We start from the raw sequence: 23,575 nt of genomic DNA, 5'->3' as shown, positions 1-23,575 counted from the left end.
GGTGGTGATTGTGAGTGGGGGTGTTGGGTGGGGTGTCATGTGTGGGGGTGTTGGGTGGGGTGCAGGGTGGTGATTGTGAGTGGGGGTGTTGGGTGGGGTGTCATGTGTGGGGGTGTTGGGTGGGGTGCAGGGTGGTGATTGTGAGTTGGTGTGTTGGGTGGGGTGTCATGTGTGGGTGTGCTGGGTTGGGTGCAGGGTGGTGATTGTGAGTTGGTGTGTTGGGTGGGGTGTCATGTGTGGGTGTGTTGGGTTGGGTGTCATGTGTGGGTGTGTTGGGTGGGGTGCAGGGTGGTGATTGTGGGTGGGGGTGTTGGATGGGGTGTCATGTGTGGGTGTGTTGGGTGGGGTGCAGGGTGGTGATTGTGGGTGGGGGTGTCATGTGTGGGTGTGTTGAGTGGGGCGCAGGGTGGTGATTGTGAGTGGGGGTCTGGGGGGGTGTCCGTCTGGATTGAGATTGGGTGGGTGCAGGGAAGAGTGATTGTGAGTGGGGAGTGGGTGGGTGCAGGGTGGTGATTGTGAGTGGGGGTGTTGGGTGGGGTGCAGGGTGGTGATTGTGAGTGGGGGTGTTGGGTGGGGTGTCATGTGTGGGTGTGTTGGGTGGGGTGCAAGGGTGGTGATTGTGAGTGGGGTGTTGGGTGGGGTGTCATGTGTGGGGGTGTTGGGTGGGGTGCAGGGTGGTGATTGTGAGTGGGGGTGTTGGGTGGGGTGTCATGTGTGGGTGTGTTGGGTGGGGTGCAGGGTGGTGATTGTGAGTAGGGGTGTTGGGTGGGGTGTCATGTGTTGGGGTGTTGGGTGGGGTGTCATGTGTGGGGGTGTTGGGTGGGGTGCAGGGTGGTGATTGTGAGTAGGGGTGTTGGGTGGGGTGTCATGTGTGGGGGTGTTGGGTGGGGTGTCATGTGTGGGTGTGTTGGTTGGGGTGTCATGTGTTGGGGTGTTGGGTGGTGTGTCATGTGTGGGTGTGTTGGGTGGGGTGCAGGGTGGTGATTGTGAGTGGGTGTGTTGGGTGGGGTGCAGGGTGGTGATTGTGAGTGTGGGTGTTGGGTGTGGTGCAGGGTGGTGATTGTGAGTGTGGGTGTTGGGTGGGGTGCAGGGTGGTGATTGTCAGTGGGTGTGTTGGGTGGGGTGCAGGGTGGTGATTGTGAGTGGGGGTGTCATGTGTGGGTGTGTTGGGTGGGGTGCAGGGTGGTTATTGTGAGTGGGGGTGTTGGGTGGGGTGCGGGGTGGGTATGGGATGTAGGTGGTGTGTCATGATGTGGTGTGGTAGTGGTGTTGGGATGTGGTTTGGTTGTGGTGTGATGTGGGAGGGTGTGTGTGTGATATGGTGTAGTGTGTGTGATGGAGTTTGGTGTGGTGGTGGTGGTGGTGGTGGGATGGGGGAGGGGGGGGGTTGATGTTGTGTTATGATGTGTGTGTGTGTGTGTGATGTGTTGTGGGGTGTGTGCATGATGTTGTGTGGTAGATGTGATGGAGTGTGGTGTGGTGAGGGAGGGGGGGGGGGGTGATGTTGTGTGGTGGTGTATGTGTGTGATGTGTTGTGGGGTGTGTGCATGATGTTGTGTGGTAGATGTGATGGAGTGTGGTGTGGTGAGGGAGTGGGGGGGTGGTGTTGTGTGGTAGATGTGATAGGGTGTGGTGTGGTGGTGTATGTGTGTGATGCTGTGTGTATATTGTGGTTTAGTGGAGTATGATATGATGCAGGGGGTTACCTGTAGGGCGTAGTTTGGTTTGGCGGTGTATGCTTGATGTGATGTGGTGAGGGTATTATGAGCACCATGCACAGGTAGATGCACTTTCTTGCATTTTTTTTTTTTTTAATAATGAAAATCCTCAGCTATCATTTATGAACCGCTGAATAACTAAATGTTTTTGCTGAAATTTTTTTTTTTCTAACGCATCTTTCAAGCTATTCATGGTGCACATGTGCCTGAAACAGCTGTTTGTGAATTCAGTGAGACACCAGTGGTAGGACATAGGCTGCCTGCACAATTTAAATAATCTCTCACTTCTTTTTAACATTTCATAAAAATGTACCAGCGTTTATGAAATGGTCCTTAACTTTTTGTGAAGTCCGTATTTTAGACCGTAAGTGACATGGATCATTGATATCATCTCTCAATTTTTTTTTTTTTTTTAATCATTTAATAGAAAATACATGTTTTTATGAAGTGTTCCTTGACGTTGAAGTCTGTTTCACCCTCCAAAACGGAGTATGGCTGCCTACATGGCGGGGTAAAAATGGTCATGCGTGTAAAAGCCCACTCGTGTACATGCAAGTGAACATGGGAGCTGCAGCCCATGAACAAAGAAGAAGTCTGTTTCATTTTCTCACAGGCAGGGGAGGACTACAATTTGCCGAAGGCTGGACGCCAGACACTGCGGGAGTCGGTGAGACTGCAGACCAACGAGGAGAGACGCATGGAGGAACTGGTGAACACTGACTGGATGCCGCCCACCGCCTCCGTCATGAAGAGGTCTGGGCCACACACATGCATGCACATAGGCAGGCACACTGCGCACGTGTATGCACGCATAAACCCGTGTGCAGCATGCACACAAACACAGACAATCACACAGACACAGACACACACACACACACACACACACACACACACACACACACACACACACACACACACACACACACACACACACACACACACATGCATTTTGATTTTTGTCTTAAATGACTGTTGTGGATATATGTTAAACAAAAGAACCAACACACATACACACATACTTTTACAAGCATTCGCGCACATACACTCACACACACACATATGCTCACACACACACACACACACACACACACACGCACACATGTTCACACACACATACATGCACGTGCTCACACACGCACACATGCATGCATGCAGGCGCGCACATGCACATGCATGCAACCAAACAAACACACACACATGCACACACACATACACACACACACACTGTCACGCACACTGTCACACACACACATCATGCAGCCATTTGCATTCTCACAGATATCTGGTCTCAACGCTCAACACAGAGACACGCATAGGAGACTGACCCTGGCCACCCTACACACACACACACACACATACACACACACCATGAATGCCATCCACTTACTACCTCTGTGATAAAAAGTTTTGTCACATAACATGTGCTTTTGTTCACAGGTGCATGAAAATTTAGTGTTTGCATAAGATGTATGCCAACACTTGTTAGAGTATGTGTGTGTGTGTGTGGACAGGAACCCCAGATGTCGCCATGTGATGAACGCTGTGCAGCCAGGGGGCAGCATCGTGCACACCAACCCCCGCATCATCATCATCTCCTCCAGAGTGCCCGCCGCTGACGTAGGTGCCATTGACACTGGTCAGGGTGGAGGGGAGGGGTAGGGAGGGGGGCGGGGTAGGTGGGGCGGGCTTCAGAGAAAGTACAGGTGTTTGTACTGGTGGGAAGTGTTTGTATTGGTTGGAAGTGTTTGTACTGGTGGGAAGTGTTTGTATTTGTGGAAGTGTTTGTACTGGTTGGAAGTGTTTGTATTGGTGGGAAGTGTTTGTATTTGTGGGGAGTGTTTGTACTGGTGGGAAGTGTTTGTATTGATGGGAAGTGTTTGTATTTGTGGGAAGTGTTTGTACTGGTGGGAAGTGTTTGTATTGATGGGAAGTGTTTGTACTGGTGGGAAGTGTTTGTATTGGTGGGAAGTGTTTGTATTTGTGGGAAGTGTTTGTATTGGTGGGAAGTGTTTGTATTTGTGGGAAGTGTTTGTACTGGTGGGAAGTGTTTGTATTGATGGGAAGTGTTTGTATTTGTGGTAAGTGTTTGTATTGATGGGAAGTGTTTGTATTTGTGGGAAGTGTTTGTACTGGTGGGAAGTTTTTGTATTGATGGGAAGTGTTTGTATTTGTGGGAAGTGTTTGTATTTGTGAAAAGTGTTTGTATCTGTGGGAAGCTTTTGTACTGGTGGGAAGTGTTTGTATTTGTATTGGTGGAAAGCTTTTGTACTGGTGGGAAGTGCTTGTATTTGTGGGAAGTGTTTGTACTGGTGGGAAGTGTTTGTACTGGTGGGAGGATTTCCCTGTTATACAGATTTATGTATTGACATTTTGGCAGTTTTGTTTTTTCATTTATTTTACTCTTATTTTGGTATTAACATGAGGGTCTGTGTTTGAATCCTGGTCTGGCCCTCTCTCTCTCTCTCAAGTGTGATTCGAAATCAAACTAAGCATCTCATCATTCAGATGAGATGATAAACTGAGGTCTCATGTGCAGCACACACTCTGCACACTGAAAAAGAACCAAAGCAGTTGTGCTGTGGTGTATTTGGATTTGTCTGAATGCAGCGACGCCTTGTTGAGAAACTTACACTGAGTTTTAACACGGTCTGTGTGTATGTTTGTGTGTGTGTGTAATGTTACAGCTTCTGCTGGATGCGGTGTTGTTTGGTGTTATCCCCATCGTGTATGAGTACGAGGGCACAGTGGCCCAGTCTCTGGTGGAGCAGGTGGAAACATTGCTGCAGGGACGTCATGCACAGTGAGACTCCTTTCTCTGTCTTCTGCCTGTTTTTTCACTGTGTTATCTTTCAGTCTGTGCATTGGAACAGGTGGAAACATTGTTACAGGGACGTCATATACAGTGACACTCTTCTCTTCATCTTCTGCCTGTCTTCCACTCCATCATCTTTCATTCTGTTTACTGATTTCTTTATTCTGTTCGATTATTCTGTTTCATTTTGTGATTATGATTTACACAAACCCTGGGTAGGCTCTCAAGGCCTGGGTTGATGCAAAGGTCAGGCGACTGCCCCCCCACCACCCTCCATTCCCTCCCTTTTATTAAGTTAGTTATTCAGCAGATGTGGTGTAGCTTATATTTATCAGTTCACACACACCTTGACACCTCCTTGAAACTGAAACTGAAACTTTTTTGTTGTTGTTTTTGTTCTAGCAATACTGCTGTTTAAAAGATAGAGACAAGACAAAAAATTCCTTATTTATGTGGATAATAGATGAGCAGTTGTGTGTGTGTGTGTTTTCAGCCAGTCCTGACCCTATACAATGTCTATGCTGCATCATTAAAAAGCAGCAACAGCAACAAAAATAAACAAAAATCATGAAAAAAAAAGAAAAATCAAAAGTATCCAATTTTGACCCTCCCCTCACCTCTTCCAACAAGAACGATTTTTTTGTTTTAGTTAGAAAGTGAAATTAGCATGCATTGTGTGTGTGTGTGTGTGTGTGTGTGTACATCCACCCTTCAAGGCATAGGTAAACAAAATGATGTAACAGCAGTCAAGTGGCTTCTGGACCCAGGCTGTGCAACATTTCAGCATTACAAAAAAATCAGTCACTCTCACCCATGTTGATTATACCCCTCTCTGTGTATCAGTCACTCTCACCCACGTTGATTATACCCCTCTCTGTGTATCAGTCACTGTCACCCACAGTGATTATACCCCTCTCTGTGTATCAGTCACTCTCACCCACAGTGATTATACTCCTCTCTGTGTATCAGTCACTCTCACCCACAGTGATTATACCCCTCTCTGTGTATCAGTCACTCTCACCCACAGTGATTATACCCCTCTCTGTGTATCAGTCACTGTCACCCACAGTGATTATACCCCTCTCTGTGTATCAGTCACTGTCACCCACGTTGATTATACCCCTCTCTGTGTATCAGTCACTGTCACCCACAGTGATTATACCCCTCTCTGTGTATCAGTTACTTTCACCCACGTTGATTATACCCCTCTCTGTGTATCAGTCACTGTCACCCACAGTGATTATACCCCTCTTTGTGTATCAGTCACTGTCACCCACAGTGATTATACCCCTCTCTGTGTATCAGTCACTCTCACCCACAGTGATTATACCCCTCTTTGTGTATCAATCACTCTCACCCACAGTGATTATACTCCTCTCTGTGTATCAGTCACTCTCACCCACAGTGATTATACCCCTCTCTGTGTATCAGTCACTCTCACCCACAGTGATTATACCCCTCTTTGTGTATCAATCACTCTCACCCACAGTGATTATACTCCTCTCTGTGTATCAATCACTCTCACCCACAGTGATTATACCCCTCTCTGTGTATCAGTCACTGTCACCCATGTTGATTATACCCCTCTCTGTGTATCAGTCACTGTCACCCATGTTGATTATACTCCTCTCTGTGTATCAGTCACTGTCACCCACAGTGATTATACCCCTCTCTGTGTATCAGTCACTCTCACCCACAGTGATTATACCCCTCTCTGTGTATCAGTCACTGTCACCCATGTTGATTATACCCCTCTCTGTGTATCAGTCACTGTCACCCATGTTGATTATACCCCTCTCTGTGTATCAGTCACTCTCACCCACAGTGATTATACCCCTCTCTGTGTATCAGTCACTCTCACCCATGTTGATTATACGCCTCTCTGTGTATTGGTCACTCTCACCCATGTTGATTATACCCCTCTCTGTGTATCAGTCACTGTCACCCACAGTGATTATATCCCTCTCTGTGTATCGGTCACTCTCACCCATGTTGATTATACCCCTCTCTGTGTATCAGTCACTGTCACCCCAGGATTATACCCTCTCTGTGTCAGTCACTCACCACAGTGATTATACCCCTCTTTGTGTATCAGTCACTCTCACCCATGTTGATTATACCCCTCTCTGTGTATCAGTCACTCTCACCCACAGTGATTATACCCCTCTCTGTGTATCAGTCACTGTCACCCACAGTGATTATACCCCTCTCTGTGTATCAGTCACTGTCACCCATGTTGATTATACCCCTCTCTGTGTATCAGTCACTCTCACCCACGTTGATTATACCCCTCTCTGTGTCCAGGAGCGTGGGACTATTTTGTCACGCGGATGAACCTGGTGAGCTGTGCTTGGTTCACGGCTGCACGGTGACCCTGGACACACTGGAGGAGGAAGAGGCAAGGAACTTCTTCGAGGCCATCGCCAACCACATCCTGCCACCGGACATGGGGGGACAGTTCGACATCTTCCTTCCCTTGGCAGCCTCAGGTGGGGGAGGGCTGGTTTGTTTTCTGGCTTTTTTGCTTTTAAGGAGAATGGTTAAGACACCCATCTGCCAGTACAGTCTGTGAGGGTGTGGGTTTGAATCCTGCTCCCACCCTTTCTCCTGGTGGTGGTGGTGGTGGTGGTGTGTCCATCGAGATCAATGATGACCATCGTTGTCATCCAGCTGGGGGATGGGGGGAGGGTGGTGGTGGGGAGGATGCTCATGAATCTATCTGTGTCAGCGAACCCTTTCTCCTAAAGCTTGACTGGACAATCAAACTGAGTGCCTAGTCATTTGGATGATATGATAAACAGAAGACCCATGTGTAGCATACTGAAAAAGAACCCATAGCAACGTAGTTGTTGTCCTCCGGCAAAATTGTGTAGAAGAAATTCCACTCTGACAGGTACACAAATATATATATGCTTGCACTCCAGGCCTGACTGATTGAGTGCGTTGGGTTATGCTGTTGGTTAGGCATCTGCTATGATTTTTGCTTTTAATTTTTTTTAATGACATCTTTGGGTTACGGTTTTTATGATAACATCATAAGAAGTCATTCCATCAGTGATTCTGTACCACCTTCTCTTCCTCTTCTCCCTCATCTCTGTGAAGAGGTCAATGGGTGCCACACAGAACTGTTCACCAGATTATGTCAAGCTGACAGAGCTCATCTCCAATCAACAGCAGGCTTGCAGTGAGTCAGCCAAGCCCAGTAATTTGATTGGTAGATATTTGCATAAAATCCCTTTTTTCCCCCCAATAGGTTGGTAGAGTTTGCTTAAAATCTTTTCTTTTTTTTTCAACATCTTGAGATATTGAGCACATGCCCGATTAGATTCAAGATTCAAGTACTACCTGCTCCTTTTAAAAATGACTACTGTTCACAGTGCATTTTTTCCTCCCATGGCATATACTTGGCAGATATGAGAAAGGTAGTAGATCAATCAAGACATAGCATGTAGACAGTGCAGTGATGGCCTAGAGGTAACGCCTCTGCCTGGGAAGCGAGAGAATCTGAGCACACTGGTTCAAATCACACCGGCAGTCGCCAGTATTTTCTCCCCCTCCACTAGACTTGAGTGGTGATCTGGACACTAGTCATTTGGATGAGACAATAAACCAAGGTCCTGTGTGCAGCATGCATTTAGTGCACGTAAAAGAATCCGTGGCAACAAAAGGGTTGTCCCTGGCAAAATTCTGTAGAAAAATCCACTTCGATAGGAAAACAAATAAAACTGCATGCAGAAAAGAATTAAAAAAAAAAAAATGGCAATGTCAGCGTACCAACACGCTCTCCATGCGGAGAGCAACCTGATTTTCACACAGAGAAATCTGTTGTGACAAAGAAGAGTTATACAAATACAAATGCATGAGATGTAGGAGACGTTTGTTTGTATGCCTAAAGAAAAAAGATGGTGTTTTTGTTTTGTTTTTGTGTTTTTATCTTTTTTGAAAAAAAAATGTTTTTAATTGTTTCTCAGAGGAAGGGATGGAGATGATGGTGGAACTCAGTGTGAAAACCAGCATGCAGTTTTCCTCTCCCACTGGCATCATAGGCAACTACAATCATGGTCAGTGTGTGTGTGTGTGTGTGTGTGTGTGGTGTGTGTGTTGTGTTGTGTGTGTATGGTGTGTGTGTGGTGTGTGTGTGTGTGTGTTGTGTGTGTATGGTGTGTGTGTAGTGTGTGTGTGTGTGTGTGTGTGTGTGTGTATGGTGTGTGTGTAGTGTGTGTCTGGTGTGTGTGTGTGTGTGTGTGTGTATGGTGTGTGTGTGTGTGTGTGTGTGTGTGTGTGTGGTTTGTGGTGTGTGTGTGTGTGTGTGTGTGTGTTGTGTGTGTATGGTGTGTGTGTGTGGTGTGTGTGTGTGTGTATGGTGTGTGTGTGTGTGTGTGTATGGTGTGTGTGTGTGTGTGTGGTGTGTGTGTGTGTGTGTGTGTGGTGTCTGATGTGCCATGGCAGTCAGGCATTGGATTTCTGATACAGTGTTCACCAGTTTTTCACCAGAGTTCACTCTTTTTTTTTCATATTCAAATATTCATTTACTTCTTTATTTGTTTTTTTTGTTGTTTTTTTTGTTTTTTGACTCACTTGTGTAAACAAAGTGAGTCTATGTTTTAACCCGGTGTCTGTGTGTCCGTGGTAAACTTTAACATTGCCATTTTCTCTGCAAATACTTTGTCAGTTGACACCAAAATTGGCATAAGAATAGGAAAAATTCAGTTCTTTCCAGTCATCTTGTTTAAAACAATATTGCACCCCTGGGATGGGCACAAAAAATTAAAAAAAGAAGCCAAATTATATGCAAACTGAATTTACTGTTATATTTATATTTTTTTTAATTCTCTAAACTTGGCACTTTGATCTGATATTCTGACACAACAACAATAACAGTCATTTTTATCATTTTTTGTTTAAACAGGAACTTCTTTTGCTAAGCATGGAAGTTATATTTATTTTGCATGTCTTTGGTGCAGATAGTAAAAAATGGAAATTAATCTGTGATTAATGCTAGGGGGCTTGATTTACTTTAAACTGATCTTTCTCATCTTAAACATTACATTTTGAAATTATACTCAATACATAAAAAGCTTGTGTGTTTTACTCTCAGTGTACAGGGCTTTCACTTTGTTCATTCGCCCAAGTGGTCTTTTTCGGAAAATACCAAAATCAATACGACGAGTGGACTTTATAGATCTATTGGCTGAGCCCTGAAGGTCGTGGGCAAAAATCAATTGCGTACACATATTTATACATATTCAAAGCGCATGCTCATATTCTTCGCAAACGCAAATGACGCCATTTTGTTTGAAGTTGTTGACCTGCCTGTTCAATCCTATATTCAATTGACAATACACAATAACATGTGATGGAAAGTTGGAGAAGGAAACCGTTAAATATTTATTCAGAGAAAGATTTGTGAACGCCTCATCACTTACTGGATTATGCCCCAAACTGCCATAAAAATAGCCACAGAATCAGTCAGAATTCACAGTTAAAAATAATAAACCATGAGAGTTAATACCCTTGAATTGATGAAACGTAAAAATTTCCAGTCTTGACTTTTCTCAAAATGAAGTCCTTCTCACTTCATACAACGTTTAGAAGTACTTGTACTTGGCTCTATATGTTATTAGTTTAACAAAATACTCAATTTTCATATCAACTTTAAAACTATAAAACTAGAATGAACATAAAAGAGAAATTGAATCAACCGTGTCAACAGGGTGTAACAAAACTTGTACATCTATCTAGATCCAGAGAAAACGGCTAAATGTTGCAGTGTGATTGCGGCAATAGCCACGTCTCCTTTACCGCAGACTTAAAAAGAATTTTTAATTGCCCTTAAAGATTTTTCTGAATGCCCAAGATACACCAGAATAATATGATTTAAACAGCGTTCTCACTGCGAATACCGCAATCGATTTATCACCCTTTAAAAAAACATGTTTAAATGTTATATTTTTGAACGTCAATTAAGGCGCCACAATAGTGTAATGGGTAAGACAGTTTCTTCTCACCCGAACACGAGGGGTTCAAATCTATTGTTAGGACTTTTTTTTTTTTTACTTTTTTTTTTACCCGAAGCTTTATAATAACAAATACAGAACACATTTTAACAATTAGATTTTTTTTTAAAGTGTATCACAAGTGAGTCTTGAAGGCCTTGCCTCTCTTTTTTCTTTTTTCTCAAGGCCTGACAAAGCGCGTTGGGTTATGCTGCTGGTCAGGCATCTGCTTGGCAGATGTGGTGTAGCGTATATGGATTTGTCCAAATGCAGTGATGCCTCCTTGAGCTACTGAAACTGACTCTGTTCACCAGTGATAGCCGTTTAAGGCCCTGTTTCAGCCGGGTGTTGTGTCCTTGGGGAAAGCACTTTCTCAGATTTTCCTCATTCCACCCAGGTTTGAAAGGGAGCCTGACACGGGATGAGGAAGCTTAACATGGCGGAGGATAGGACTGGGCGCCACCTTCGTGCGCGGAGCATTAAACACAGCGGATATGAATTCGCTTCCTGGGTGGCCATAAAAGGATCTGAGACTTTAACTTTTAGCATTTTAACTATACCCTCCATGAATGCCTTCTTATGACATGTGTTGGGTGTTTGTTTTTTGTTTTTTCCAGTGAATTCGCCGTGGCTGGTGGACTACGGTAAACAGAGTCCCCCCGAGGTGTATTTCTGCAGCAGCAAGCTGCAGGTGTGGGCCAACGTGGCCGATCAAGCCCAGGAGGCCATCAGTCGCTGCCACGAACAACTGGCTCCATTCTTCGAGAAGACGCATCGGGACATCGTGTCGCAGCTGACCGGTGCGTTTTGCTTTGATCTTTGTTTTCTTGTTGGTTTGAGCTGACTGTGGAGTGTTTGAATCTGAGAATGTGGAAAAAGCTGGATGGTGGAGAGAGAGATAAGGTGTAGACATGATGGGAGCATCAGTGGAGTGGTTAAAGCATTGTACTTTCAATCTGAGGGTTCTGGATTTCAATCTCGGTCCTGGCACCTGGTGGGTAAAGGGTGGAGATTTTTCCACTCTCCCAGGTCAACACATGTGCCGACCTGCTGGTGCTTGAATCCTCTTTGTGCGTTTACGCATGCAGAAGATCAAGTTTGCATGTTAAAGATCCCATAATCCATGTCAGTGTTTGGTGGCTTAAAGAAACGAAAACATACCCACCCTGTGCCCCCCCTCCACATACCCCCACCCCCCTGAAAACTGAGCATGGCTGCCTACAGGGCAGTGGTAAAAACAGTCATACATGTAAAAGCCCTCTCATGTATACGAGTGAATGTGGGAGTTACAGCCTGCGAACAAAGAAGAAGAGGGTGCAGGCACTGTACAATAATTCATTCGTTGATCTTTTGTTGCCGCTCCACTTCTGCATCATATCAGTGGCATCATCCCCACCCCACCCCCCCACACACAGCCACACACAGGTTTATCTGCTGCAGTCTCAGCATCTACCAGCACTCCACAGGGAACTGTTGATGTCGGGTCACCTGGAGGCTCCACATCACAGGAGACCCTGTGCTGCTGGTTACTCTGATGGTGTTCAGTAGTGCCTGTTCTGATTCAACATTCACAGGACATCACCTACTATGCCCCATACTAGTGAATAGGAAGCGATGAAAAATGTTTAATCACTCCTTCAACATTAGAGCTGCAGCCACACATCACTATTTCAAAAGAAGAAGAAAGAGAGAACCTCCGTTTGTATTCTTGCTCAGACACGAATGTTTCCTATCAGGTGACCCATACAGCAGTCAAGACAGTCCACTGTGTGGTGTGTTCAGGTCAGGTGATCTGTGATGTCATACAGCAGTCAAGACAGTCACTGTGTGGTGTGTGTTCAGGTCAGGTGATCTGTGATGTCATACGGCAGTCAAGACAGTCACTGTGTGTTGTGTGTTCAGGTCAGGTGATCTGTGATGTCATACAGCAGTCAAGACAGTCATTGTGTGATGTGTGTTCAGGTCAGGTGATCTGTGATGTCATACAGCAGTCAAGACAGTCACTGTGTGATGTGTGTTCAGGTCAGGTGATCTGTGATGTCATACAGCAGTCAAAACAGTCACCTGTGTTGTGTGTTCAGGTCAGGTGATCTGTGATGTCATACAGCAGTCAAGACAGTCACTGTGTGTTGTGTTCAGGTCAGGTGATCTGTGATGTCATACAGCAGTCAAGACAGTCACTGTGTGGTGTGTGTTCAGGTCAGGTGATCTGTGATGTCATACAGCAGTCAAGACAGTCACTGTGTGTTGTGTGTTCAGGTCAGGTGATCTGTGATGTCATACAGCAGTCAAGACAGTCACCTGTGTTGTGTGTTCAGGTCAGGTGATCTGTGATGTCATACAGCAGTCAATACAGTCACTGTGTGTTGTGTATTCAGGTCAGATGATCTGTGATGTCATACAGCAGTCAAGACAGTCACTGTGTGGTGTGTATTCAGGTCAGATGATCTATGATGTCATACAGCAGTCAAGACAGTCACTGTGTTGTGTGTTCAGGTCAGGTGATCTGTGATGTCATACAGCAGTCAAGACAGTCACTGTGTGGTGTGTATTCAGGTCAGGTGATCTGTGATGTCATACAGCAGTCAAGACAGTCACTGTGTGGTGTGTGTTCAGGTCAGGTGATCTGTGATGTCATACAGCAGTCAAGACAGTCACTGTGTGGTGTGTGTTCAGGTCAGGTGATCTGTGATGTCATACAGCAGTCAAGACAGTCCACTGTGTGGTGTGTTCAGGTCAGGTGATCTGTGATGTCATACAGCAGTCAAGACAGTCACTGTGTGGTGTATTCATGTCAGGTGATCTGTGATGTCATACAGCAGTCAAGACAGTCACCTGTGTTGTGTGTTCAGGTCAGGTGATCTGTGATGTCATACAGCAGTCAAGACAGTCACTGTGTGGTGTGTGTTCAGGTCAGGTGATCTGTGATGTCATACAGCAGTCAAGACAGTCACTGTGTGTTGTGTGTTCAGGTCAGGTGATCTGTGATGTCATACAGCAGTCAAGGCAGTCACTGTGTGGTGTGTGTTCAGGTCAGGTGATCTGTGATGTCATACAGCAGTCAAGACAGTCACCTGTGTTGTGTGTTCAGGTCAGGTGATCTATGATGTCATACAGCAGTCAAGACAGTCACTGTGTGGTGTGTTCAGGTCAGGTGATCTGTGATGTCATACAGCAGTCAAGACAGTCCACTGTGTGGTGTGTTCAGGTCAGGTGATCTGTGATGTCATACAGCAGTCAAGACAGTCACTGTGTGGTGTGTTCAGGTCAGGTGATCTGTGATGTCATACAGCAGTCAAGACAGTCCACTGTGTGGTGTGTTCAGGTCAGGTGATCTGTGATGTCATACAGCAGTCAAGACAGTCACTGTGTGTTGTGTGTTCAGGTCAGGTGATCTGTGATGTCATACAGCAGTCAAAACAGTCACCTGTGTTGTGTGTTCAGGTCAGGTGATCTGTGATGTCATACAGCAGTCAAAACAGTCACCTGTGTTGTGTGTTCAGGTCAGGTGATCTGTGATGTCATACAGCAGTCAAGACAGTCACTGTGTGGTGTGTTCAGGTCAGGTGATCTGTGATGTCATACAGCAGTCAAGACAGTCACCTGTGTTGTGTATTCCGGTCAGGTGATCTGTGATGTCATACAGCAGTCAAGACAGTCATTGTGTGATGTGTGTTCAGGTCAGGTGATCTGTGATGTCATACAGCAGTCAAGACAGTCACTGTGTGGTGTGTTCAGGTCAGGTGATCTGTGATGTCATACAGCAGTCAAGACAGTCACTGTGTGTTGTGTTCAGGTCAGGTGATCTGTGATGTCATACAGCAGTCAAGACAGTCACTGTGTGGTGTGTGTTCAGGTCAGGTGATCTGTGATGTCATACAGCAGTCAAGACAGTCACTGTGTGGTGTGTGTTCAGGTCAGGTGATCTATGATGTCATACAGCAGTCAAGACAGTCACCTGTGTTGTGTATTCAGGTCAGGTGATCTGTGATGTCATACAGCAGTCAAGACAGTCACTGTGTGTTGTGTGTTCAGGTCAGGTGATCTGTGATGTCATACAGCAGTCAAGACAGTCACTGTGTGTTGTGTGTTCAGGTCAGGTGATCTGTGATGTCATACAGCAGTCAAGACAGTCACTGTGTGGTGTGTGTTCAGGTCAGGTGATCTGTGATGTCATACAGCAGTCAAGACAGTCACCTGTGTTGTGTGTTCATGTCAGGTGATCTGTGATGTCATACAGCAGTCAAGACAGTCACTGTGTGGTGTGTTCAGGTCAGGTGATCTGTGATGTCATACAGCAGTCAAGACAGTCACCTGTGTTGTGTGTTCAGGTCAGGTGATCTGTGATGTCATACAGCAGTCAAGACAGTCATTGTGTGTTGTGTGTTCAGGTCAGGTGATCTGTGATGTCATACAGCAGTCAAGACAGTCACCTGTGTTGTGTGTTCAGGTCAGGTGATCTGTGATGTCATACAGCAGTCAAGACAGTCACTGTGTGGTGTGTGTTCAGGTCAGGTGATCTGTGATGTCATACAGCAGTCAAGACAGTCACTGTGTGTTGTGTGTTCAGGTCAGGTGATCTGTGATGTCATACAGCAGTCAAGACAGTCACTGTGTGTTGTGTATTCAGGTCAGGTGATCTATGATGTCATACAGCAGTCAAGACAGTCACCTGTGTGTTGTGTGTTCAGGTCAGGTGATCTGTGATGTCATACAGCAGTCAAGACAGTCACTGTGTGGTGTGTGTTCAGGTCAGGTGATCTGTGATGTCATACAGCAGTCAAGACAGTCACTGTGTGGTGTGTGTTCAGGTCAGGTGATCTGTGATGTCATACAGCAGTCAAGACAGGCACTGTGTGGTGTGTTCAGGTCAGGTGATCTGTGATGTCATACAGCAGTCAAGACAGGCACTGTGTGGTGTGTTCAGGTCAGGTGATCTGTGATGTCATACAGCAGTCAAGACAGTCACCTGTGTTGTGTGTTCAGGTCAGGTGATCTGTGATGTCATACAGCAGTCAAGACAGTCACTGTGTGGTGTGTGTTCAGGTCAGGTGATCTTCGATGTCCTGGGGCAGACAGACATTCAGGGAGTGCAGGACATCACATCGGCACTGGCTGACGGCCTGAAGTCTCTGTCCACCCAGAAAAATGTAAGTTTTTGTGTGTCTGTGTGTTGTAGTCACCTTAATGACCAACCAGCTCTTCACACTACCACGGCCCAGTTAAGAATATAAGAATGAAGTATTATTGTACAAAGATTCAGAGAACTTTAATCTCTTCCTTCCTTTCGGAGTGTGGAGGATACAGTTGTATTGTATTATTGTATTATTCTTTTTGTCACAACAGATTTCTCTGTGTGAAATTCAGGCTGCTCTCCCCAGGGAGAGCACATTGCTACACTGACAGCGCCATACATTTTTTTGTTATTTTTTCTGCCTGCAATTTTATTTGTTTTCTTATTGAAGTGGATTTTTCAACAGAATTTTGCCAGGGACAATCCGTTTGTTGCCGTGGGTTCTTTTACGTGCGCTAAATACATGCTGCACATAGAACCTCGGTTTATTGCCTTATCCGAATGACTAGCATCCAGACCACCACTCCAAGTCTAATGAAGGGGGAGAAAATACTGGCGACTGCCAGTGTGATCTGAATCAGTGTGCTCAGATTTTCTCGCTTCCTAGGTGAACTCGTTACCTCAAGGCCAACACTCCAGTAACAATACATACGCAATGAATCAAAACTCACACAGTGTAAGGTTGCTGTTTTTTTATGTGTCATCTTGGTCTGTTGGAAAAGGCCATTTCTGTCAACCATTTTGTCACTGTATGGGAAGGGGTGGGGGGTATTAAAATGTTGTGTTCGTTCTCATTCGTTGTCGGGATGACTTGATATTCCAGGACTGCTGCCGCCATTTTGCCTGAGATTTGTCTTCAGTGGATGGAAATGGTCATCTTTCTGCTCTTTTCTGTGTCTTATATTTGAATTGTCCATTGTCTCTCTCTCTGTAAAAAGGCATCAAATCAGTGAAGAACAGCATTATGTTTGCTCTTGCTGTGACTTTTATCTGTGAATCTTCAGCCATGTTTTTCTTTGTGTTTTTGTTTGTTGTTGTTGTTTATATTTATTATTATGCTTATGTTTTCTCTCTTTTTCTTCTGTATTTTTGGGCTGCAACTCATTCCCTTGTATACACAAGTAAGCTTTTACATGCATGATTGTTGTTTTTTTTCCATTTGGGCAGCCATATTCCATTTTCAGGCCTGTGCATACTCATTATGTTCTAGTTTCCATACCCCACCACATGCTGACATGGATCATGGGATCTTTCAAAATGCGCATTTGATCATCGGCATGTGTACACACATGAAAGGGGCTCAGGCACTTATCAGGTCAGGTCTGCACATCTGTTGACCTGAGAGGTTGGAAAATGTTCCACCCGGCATCCACCGTGCAGTGGGATTCGAACCCAGGACCACTCCTGAAAACAGAGTATTTTGTATTTTTGTATTTTGTATTTCTTTTTATCACAACAGATTTCTCTGTGTGAAATTCGGGCTGCTCTCCCCAGGGAGAGCGCGTCGCTATACTACAGCGCCACCCTTTTTTTTTTTTTTTTTTTTGTATTTTTTCCTGCGTGCAGTTTTATTTGTTTTTCCTATCGAAGTGGATTTTTCTACAGAATTTTGCCACGAACAACCCTTTTGTTGCCGTGGGTTCTTTTACGTGCGCTAAGTGCATGCTGCACACGGGACCTCGGTTTATCGTCTCATCTGAATGACTAGCGTCCAGACCACCACTCAAGGTCTAGTGGAGGGGGAGAAGATATCGGCGGCTGAGTCGTGATTCGACCAGCGTGCTCAGATTCTCTCTCGCTTCCTAGGCGGACGCGTTACCTCTAGGCCACCACTCCGCTTACATGGCGGGGTAAAAACAGTCATACATGTAAAAGCCCACTCGTGTATTTTTGAGCGAACATGGGAGGGACAGCCCATGAACACAGAAGAAGAAGAAGAAGAGCCCAGGACCACTGGGCTGGTGTGGCCAGCTGTTGTTGCTGTGATGTGTGATGACGTTGTGGTGTTGGGCCAGGCGCACCCTCTGGAGTACCTGGGGCAGTACCTGACTTGTAGGGCACGAGGGGAGGACCTGGAGGAGTTCAGGCAGCAGGTGGGTCACAGTACCTGCGGTGATGGTGGTCATGGTAACAGTGGTCATGGCTGTACCATTAGCGTTTGTGGAAACAGTGGTGGTTGTGCCACTAGTGGTTGTAACAATGCTGGTGGTTGTAACAATAGTGATTTTAACAGTGGTGGTGGGTGTACCAATAGTGGTAGTGGTAACAGTGGTGCTGGTTGTACCAATAGTGGTTGTAGTAATAGTGGTGATGGTTGTACCAATAGTGCTTGTGGTAACAATGGTGACGGTTGTCCAGTAGTGGTTGTAACAGTGGTGGTAGTTGTACCAGTAGTAGTGGTAACAGTGGTGATGGTTGTACCATTAGTAGTGGTAACAAATTCAGTGTGCACATACATAGTATTGTACTTAGGTGTAGAGCTTGTGGAGAGGGAGGGGATTGAGTGAGTAAAGGAGACACAGAGAGAGTGAGAGGGTGTGTGTGTGTGTGTGTGTATGTATACCATGCCTCTCTTTCAGGGAATATGATTTTGTGTGAAGCCATCATGTATGTGTAATATATGTTGCATGGTCTTGTAGGTGTTTGAACATGCCATTGGGAAGAGGACAGATTAAAAACATGAGGAAAGAAAAAAAGAAAAGACAACAGAAAGGAGAAAAATGATGATGGAAGGAACAAAAAAACAACAACAAAAAACAAAATAAGATAAACAGATATAAAAAAAACAACAAAAAAACGAAAGACAAAAAAAAAAGAAAAAAAAAAGAAAAGAAAAAAAAGAAAGAACCTTCCAGGGATGCTGAAACTATCCTGCTCACTTGCAGAACTTTTAGGCATCCACTGATTTCTCCTAAAAAAAAAAGAGAAAAAAAAAGTAGTGGTAACAGTGGTGATGGGTGTACTAATAGTAGTGGTAACAGTGGTGGGGGTTGTACCAATAGTAGTGGTAACAGTGGTGATGGTTGTACCAATAGTAGTGGTAACAGTGGTGGTGGGTGTACCAATAGTAGTGGTAACAGTGGTGGTGGTTGTACCAATAGTAGTGGTAACAGTGGTGGTGGTTGTACCAATAGTAGTGGTAACAGTGGTGGTGGGTGTACCAATAGTAGTGGTAACAGTGGTGATGGGTGTACCAATAGTAGTGGTAACAGTGGTGATGGTTGTACCAATAGTAGTGGTAACAGTGGTGATGGTTGTACCAATAGTAGTTGTAACAGTGGTGGGGGTTGTACCAATAGTAGTGGTAACAGTGGTGGTGGGTGTACCAATAGTAGTGGTAACAGTGGTGGTGGGTGTACCAATAGTAGTGGTAACAGTGGTGGTGGTGGGTGTACCAATAGTAGTGGTAACAGTGGTGGTGGGTGTACCAATAGTAGTGGTAACAGTGGTGGTGGGTGTACCAATAGTAGTTGTAACAGTGGTGGTGGTGGATGTACCAATAGTAGTGGTAACAGTGGTGGTGGGTGTACCAATAGTAGTGGTAACAGTGGTGATGGGTGTACCAATAGTAGTGGTAACAGTGGTGATGGTTGTACCAATAGTAGTGGTAACAGTGGTGATGGGTGTACCAATAGTAGTGGTAACAGTGGTGGTGGGTGTACCAATAGTAGTGGTAACAGTGGTGATGGGTGTACCAATAGTAGTGGTAACAGTGGTGATGGTTGTACCAATGGTAGTGGTAACAGTGGTGATGGTTGTACCAATAGTAGTTGTAACAGTGGTGGTGGGTGTACCAATAGTAGTGGTAACAGTGGTGGTGGGTGTACCAATAGTAGTGGTAACAGTGGTGGTGGTGGGTGTACCAATAGTAGTGGTAACAGTGGTGGTGGGTGTACCAATAGTAGTGGTAACAGCGGTGGTGGGTGTACCAATAGTAGTTGTAACAGTGGTGGTCGTGGATGTACCAATAGTAGTGGTAACAGTGGTGGTGGGTGTACCAATAGTAGTGGTAACAGTGGTGGTGGGTGTACCAATAGTAGTGGTAACAGTGGTGGTGGTGGGTGTACCAATAGTAGTGGTAACAGTGGTGGTGGGTGTACCAATAGTAGTGGTAACAGTGGTGGTGGGTGTACCAATAGTAGTTGTAACAGTGGTGGTGGTGGATGTACCAATAGTAGTGGTAACAGTGGTGGTGGGTGTACCAATAGTAGTGGTAACAGTGGTGGTGGGTGTACCAATAGTAGTGGTAACAGTGGTGGTGGTGGGTGTACCAATAGTAGTGGTAACAGTGGTGGTGGTGGGTGTACCAATAGTAGTGGTAACAGTGGTGGTGGGTGTACCAATAGTAGTGGTAACAGTGGTGGTGGATGTACCAATAGTAGTGGTATCAGTTGTGATGGTTGTACCAATAGTAGTGGTAACAGTAGTGGTGGGCGTACCAATAGTAGTGGTAACAGTGGTGGTGGGTGTACCAATAGTAGTGGTAACAGTGGTGGGGGTTGTACCAATAGTAGTGGTAACAGTGGTGGTGGGTGTACCAGTAGTAGTGGTAACAGTGGTGGTGGTGGGTGTACCAATAGTAGTGGTAACAGTGGTGGTGGGTGTACCAGTAGTAGTGGTAACAGTGGTGGTGGGTGTACCAATAGTAGTGGTAACAGTGGTGGTGGTTGTACCAATAGTAGTGGTAACAGTGGTGGTGGGTGTACCAATAGTAGTGGTGCCAGTGGTGATGGTTGTACCAATAGTAGTGGTAACAGTGGTGGGTGTACCAATAGTAGTGGTAACAGTGGTGGGGGTTGTACCAATAGTAGTGGTAACAGTGGTGGGGATTGTACCAATAGTAGTGGTAACAGTGGTGGTGGGTGTACCAATAGTAGTGGTAACAGTGGTGGTGGGTGAACCAATAGTAGTGGTAACAGTGGTGGTGGTGGGTGTACCAATAGTAGTGGTAACAGTGGTGGTGGTTGTACCAATAGTAGTGGTAACAGTGGTGATGGTGGGTGTACCAATAGTAGTGGTACCAGTGGTGGTAGTTGTACCAACAGTAGTGGTAACAGTGGTGATTGGTGAACCAGCAGTACTTAATGGTAGTGGTATTGTATTACTCTTTTTTGTCACAACAGATCTCTATGTGTGAAATTTGGGCTGCTTTCCTCAGGGAGAGCATGTTGCTACACTGAGAGCACCACCCTTTTTTTTTTTTTTTTTTTTTCCTGTCTGCAGTTTTATTTGTTTTCCTATCAAAGTGGATTTTTATACAGAATTTTGCCAGGGACAACCCGTTTGTTGCTATGGGTTCTTTTACATGCGCTAAGTGCATGCTGCACACGGGACCATGGTTTATCGTCTCATCCAAATGACTAGCATCCAGACCACCACTCAAGATCTAGTGGAGGGGGAGAAAATACTGGCGACTGTGCTGGGATTCGAACCAGTGCGCTCAGATTCTCTCGCTTACTATGTGGACGCGTTACCTCTGGGCCATCACTCCACAGTTGTAACAGTGGCAGCGGTTGTTAAAGTGTTGATGAGTCAGTCGTGATAGTGATGGACGGGCCCGGATGAAAACAATGTCAGTGTGAACATAAATACATGTCTACCTATCTATATCAATATCTCTCTCTATATACATATCTATATATATGTCTGTACATAGATAGATACACAGACAGACAGACATCACCCTATATCAAAATCTTGTATGTAGTATTGTATATGATATATAGGTCTGTATCAGTGCTGTGTGATTAGTATTCATATGTATGAATCAGTATCCTACTTGGTTCTATCAGCATACATGTTCTGTTTCAAAGGAGCATTATTTTAATGGAAAAAAAAAATGTTAAGTGAGGCTGTTTTTATTATGAATAAATGCAAACTTCCATAACCAATGTGTTATAGCTTTCTTTCTAACTTCATAAAAGAGAACAGTTTTTAGCAACTGCTTGCCCTGTAAATTGTTAAAGCAAAATCTGTGCATTTGAGAAAAGACAATTCCTACAGAAAAATGCACTGTTGTATTATTGGTACTGATAATCTCTGCATCAAAAAAAAACAACAAAAAACAACAACCCAGTTCCAATGGAAAAAAAGAAGGCACTTCTCGCGTTTCACATATACAGTTACTTTCTTATCATTTTTTAACTATTTTTACATATACTTTTGATCTTTATTTTATTGGATTCCACTTTATTCTTCATCTGTTCATTTGCTAGCCTTCTTTGCACCTTGTAGCTATTTTTAACCTGGTTTCTTAAGACATCACTCCCTGGTTTCCCAGACGCTGTCATCCTTGATGGAGCAGGAAGACGAGCAGGCCAGTCGGTCCACACAGCGCCAGGCGTCCGGCGAGGGGTGGAGGGGAGGGCGGGAGGAGGACGAGGAGGTGGCAGGCATCAATGGCGGCAGGGAGGAGGAGGAGGGGGAGGAGGGAGAGAGGAGGGCGTCAGCTGAAGATGACGGAGAGACGGAAGGTGGGAGAAAAATCATTGCTTCTGCTGGTTGTGTGTGTGTGTGTGTGTGTGTGTATGTGTGCACATGAGTGTTTGTGGTTTGTTCTAGTGTGTGTGCGGTCATGTGTGTGTGTGTGCATGGGTGTTTGTGGTTTGTTTTAGCGTGTGTGTGCGGTCATGTGTGTGTGTGTGTGGTCACGTGTGTGTGTGTGTGTGCATGGGTGTTTGTGGTTTGTTTTAGCGTGTGTGTGGTCACGTGTGTGTGTGTGTGTGTGTGTGTGTGTGTGCATGGGTGTTTGTGGTTTGTTTTAGCGTGTGTGTGGTCATGTGTGTGTGTGTGTGCATGAGTGTTTGTGGGTTTTTTTAGCGTGTGTGTGGTCATGTGTGTGTGTGTGTGTATGTGTGCACATGAGTGTTTGTGGTTTGTTCTAGTGTGTGTGCGGTCATGTGTGTGTGTGTGCATGGGTGTTTGTGGTTTGTTTTAGCGTGTGTGTGGTCATGTGTGTGTGTGTGCATGGGTGTTTGTTGTTTGTTTTAGTGTGTGTGCGGTCACATGTGTGTGTGTGTGCATGGGTGTTTGTGGTTTGTTTTAGTGTGTGTGCAGTCATGTGTGTGTGTGTGCATGGGTGTTTGTTTTAGTGTGTGTGCTTGCTTGTTCTTGTACGGTGTTCTTGTTGCATGTATGGTTGTGTGTGTCTAACTTTTTGTTTTGTTTTGTTTTTTTGTTTTTGTTTTGCAAATGCCACAAGCTTTTTGCCAGGAGGGGTGAACATCAATCTGTGTTATTGTCATTGTTATTTTTGGAGTTTGGTTTTCAGGTTAAGATTCAAGGAGACATTAAAGTGAGTGGACTGGTCCATATATGCTACACAGCATTTGCAAAGAAAAATTTTTTTCAAAGAAAGCAAATGTGTGTCCAGAGCTTTCCAAGGACACCAGGAAGATGTGATACTGTTGACAGTGCTGTGTTGTGTGTGAAGATGTGATACTGTTGACAGTGCTGTGTTGTGTGTGAAGATGTGATACTGTTGACAGTGCTGTGTTGTGTGTGAAGATGTGATACTGTTGACAGTGCTGTGTTGTGTGTGAAGATGTGATACTGTTGACAGCGCTGTGTTGTGTGTGAAGATGTGATACTGTTGACAGTGCTGTGTTGTGTGTGAAGATGTGATACTGTTGACAGTGCTGTGTTGTGTGTGAAGATGTGATACTGTTGACAGTGCTGTGTTGTGTGTGAAGATGTGATACTGTTGACAGTGCTGTGTTGTGTGTGAAGATGTGATACTGTTGACAGTGCTGTGTTGTGTGTGAAGATGTGATACTGTTGACAGTGCTGTGTTGTGTGTGAAGATGTGATACTGTTGACAGCGCTGTGTTGTGTGTGAAGATGTGATAAGTGCTGTGATGTGTGTGAAGATGTGATACTATTGACAGTGCTGTGTTGTGTGTGAAGATGTGATATTGTTGACAGTGCTGTGTTGTGTGTGAAGATGTGATATTGTTGACAGTGCTGTGTGTGTGTG

General features: G+C 45.0%; 1 protein-coding gene across 1 annotated transcript in view; it reads left to right on the top strand.

Moving 5' to 3' along the window:
* The window catches only part of LOC143283394 (epithelial cell-transforming sequence 2 oncogene-like), a 54,650-nt gene that overhangs the window by 16,036 nt on the left and 15,039 nt on the right, over positions 1-23,575 (top strand). Inside the window, exons 9-17 of the mRNA XM_076589605.1 lie at positions 2,332-2,471; positions 3,230-3,335; positions 4,403-4,518; positions 6,835-7,019; positions 8,502-8,591; positions 11,144-11,326; positions 15,573-15,676; positions 17,616-17,693; positions 21,881-22,073. Coding sequence (XP_076445720.1) covers positions 2,332-2,471; positions 3,230-3,335; positions 4,403-4,518; positions 6,835-7,019; positions 8,502-8,591; positions 11,144-11,326; positions 15,573-15,676; positions 17,616-17,693; positions 21,881-22,073 — 1,195 coding nt within the window. The remainder of the gene's footprint in view (positions 1-2,331; positions 2,472-3,229; positions 3,336-4,402; positions 4,519-6,834; positions 7,020-8,501; positions 8,592-11,143; positions 11,327-15,572; positions 15,677-17,615; positions 17,694-21,880; positions 22,074-23,575) is intronic.

Source organism: Babylonia areolata, chromosome 6 (assembly GCF_041734735.1).
Source record: "Babylonia areolata isolate BAREFJ2019XMU chromosome 6, ASM4173473v1, whole genome shotgun sequence".
Lineage (NCBI taxonomy): Eukaryota > Metazoa > Mollusca > Gastropoda > Neogastropoda > Buccinidae > Babylonia > Babylonia areolata.
The sequence above is the reverse complement of the archived record's forward strand: the minus strand, read 5'-3'. Positions and strand labels throughout refer to the sequence as shown.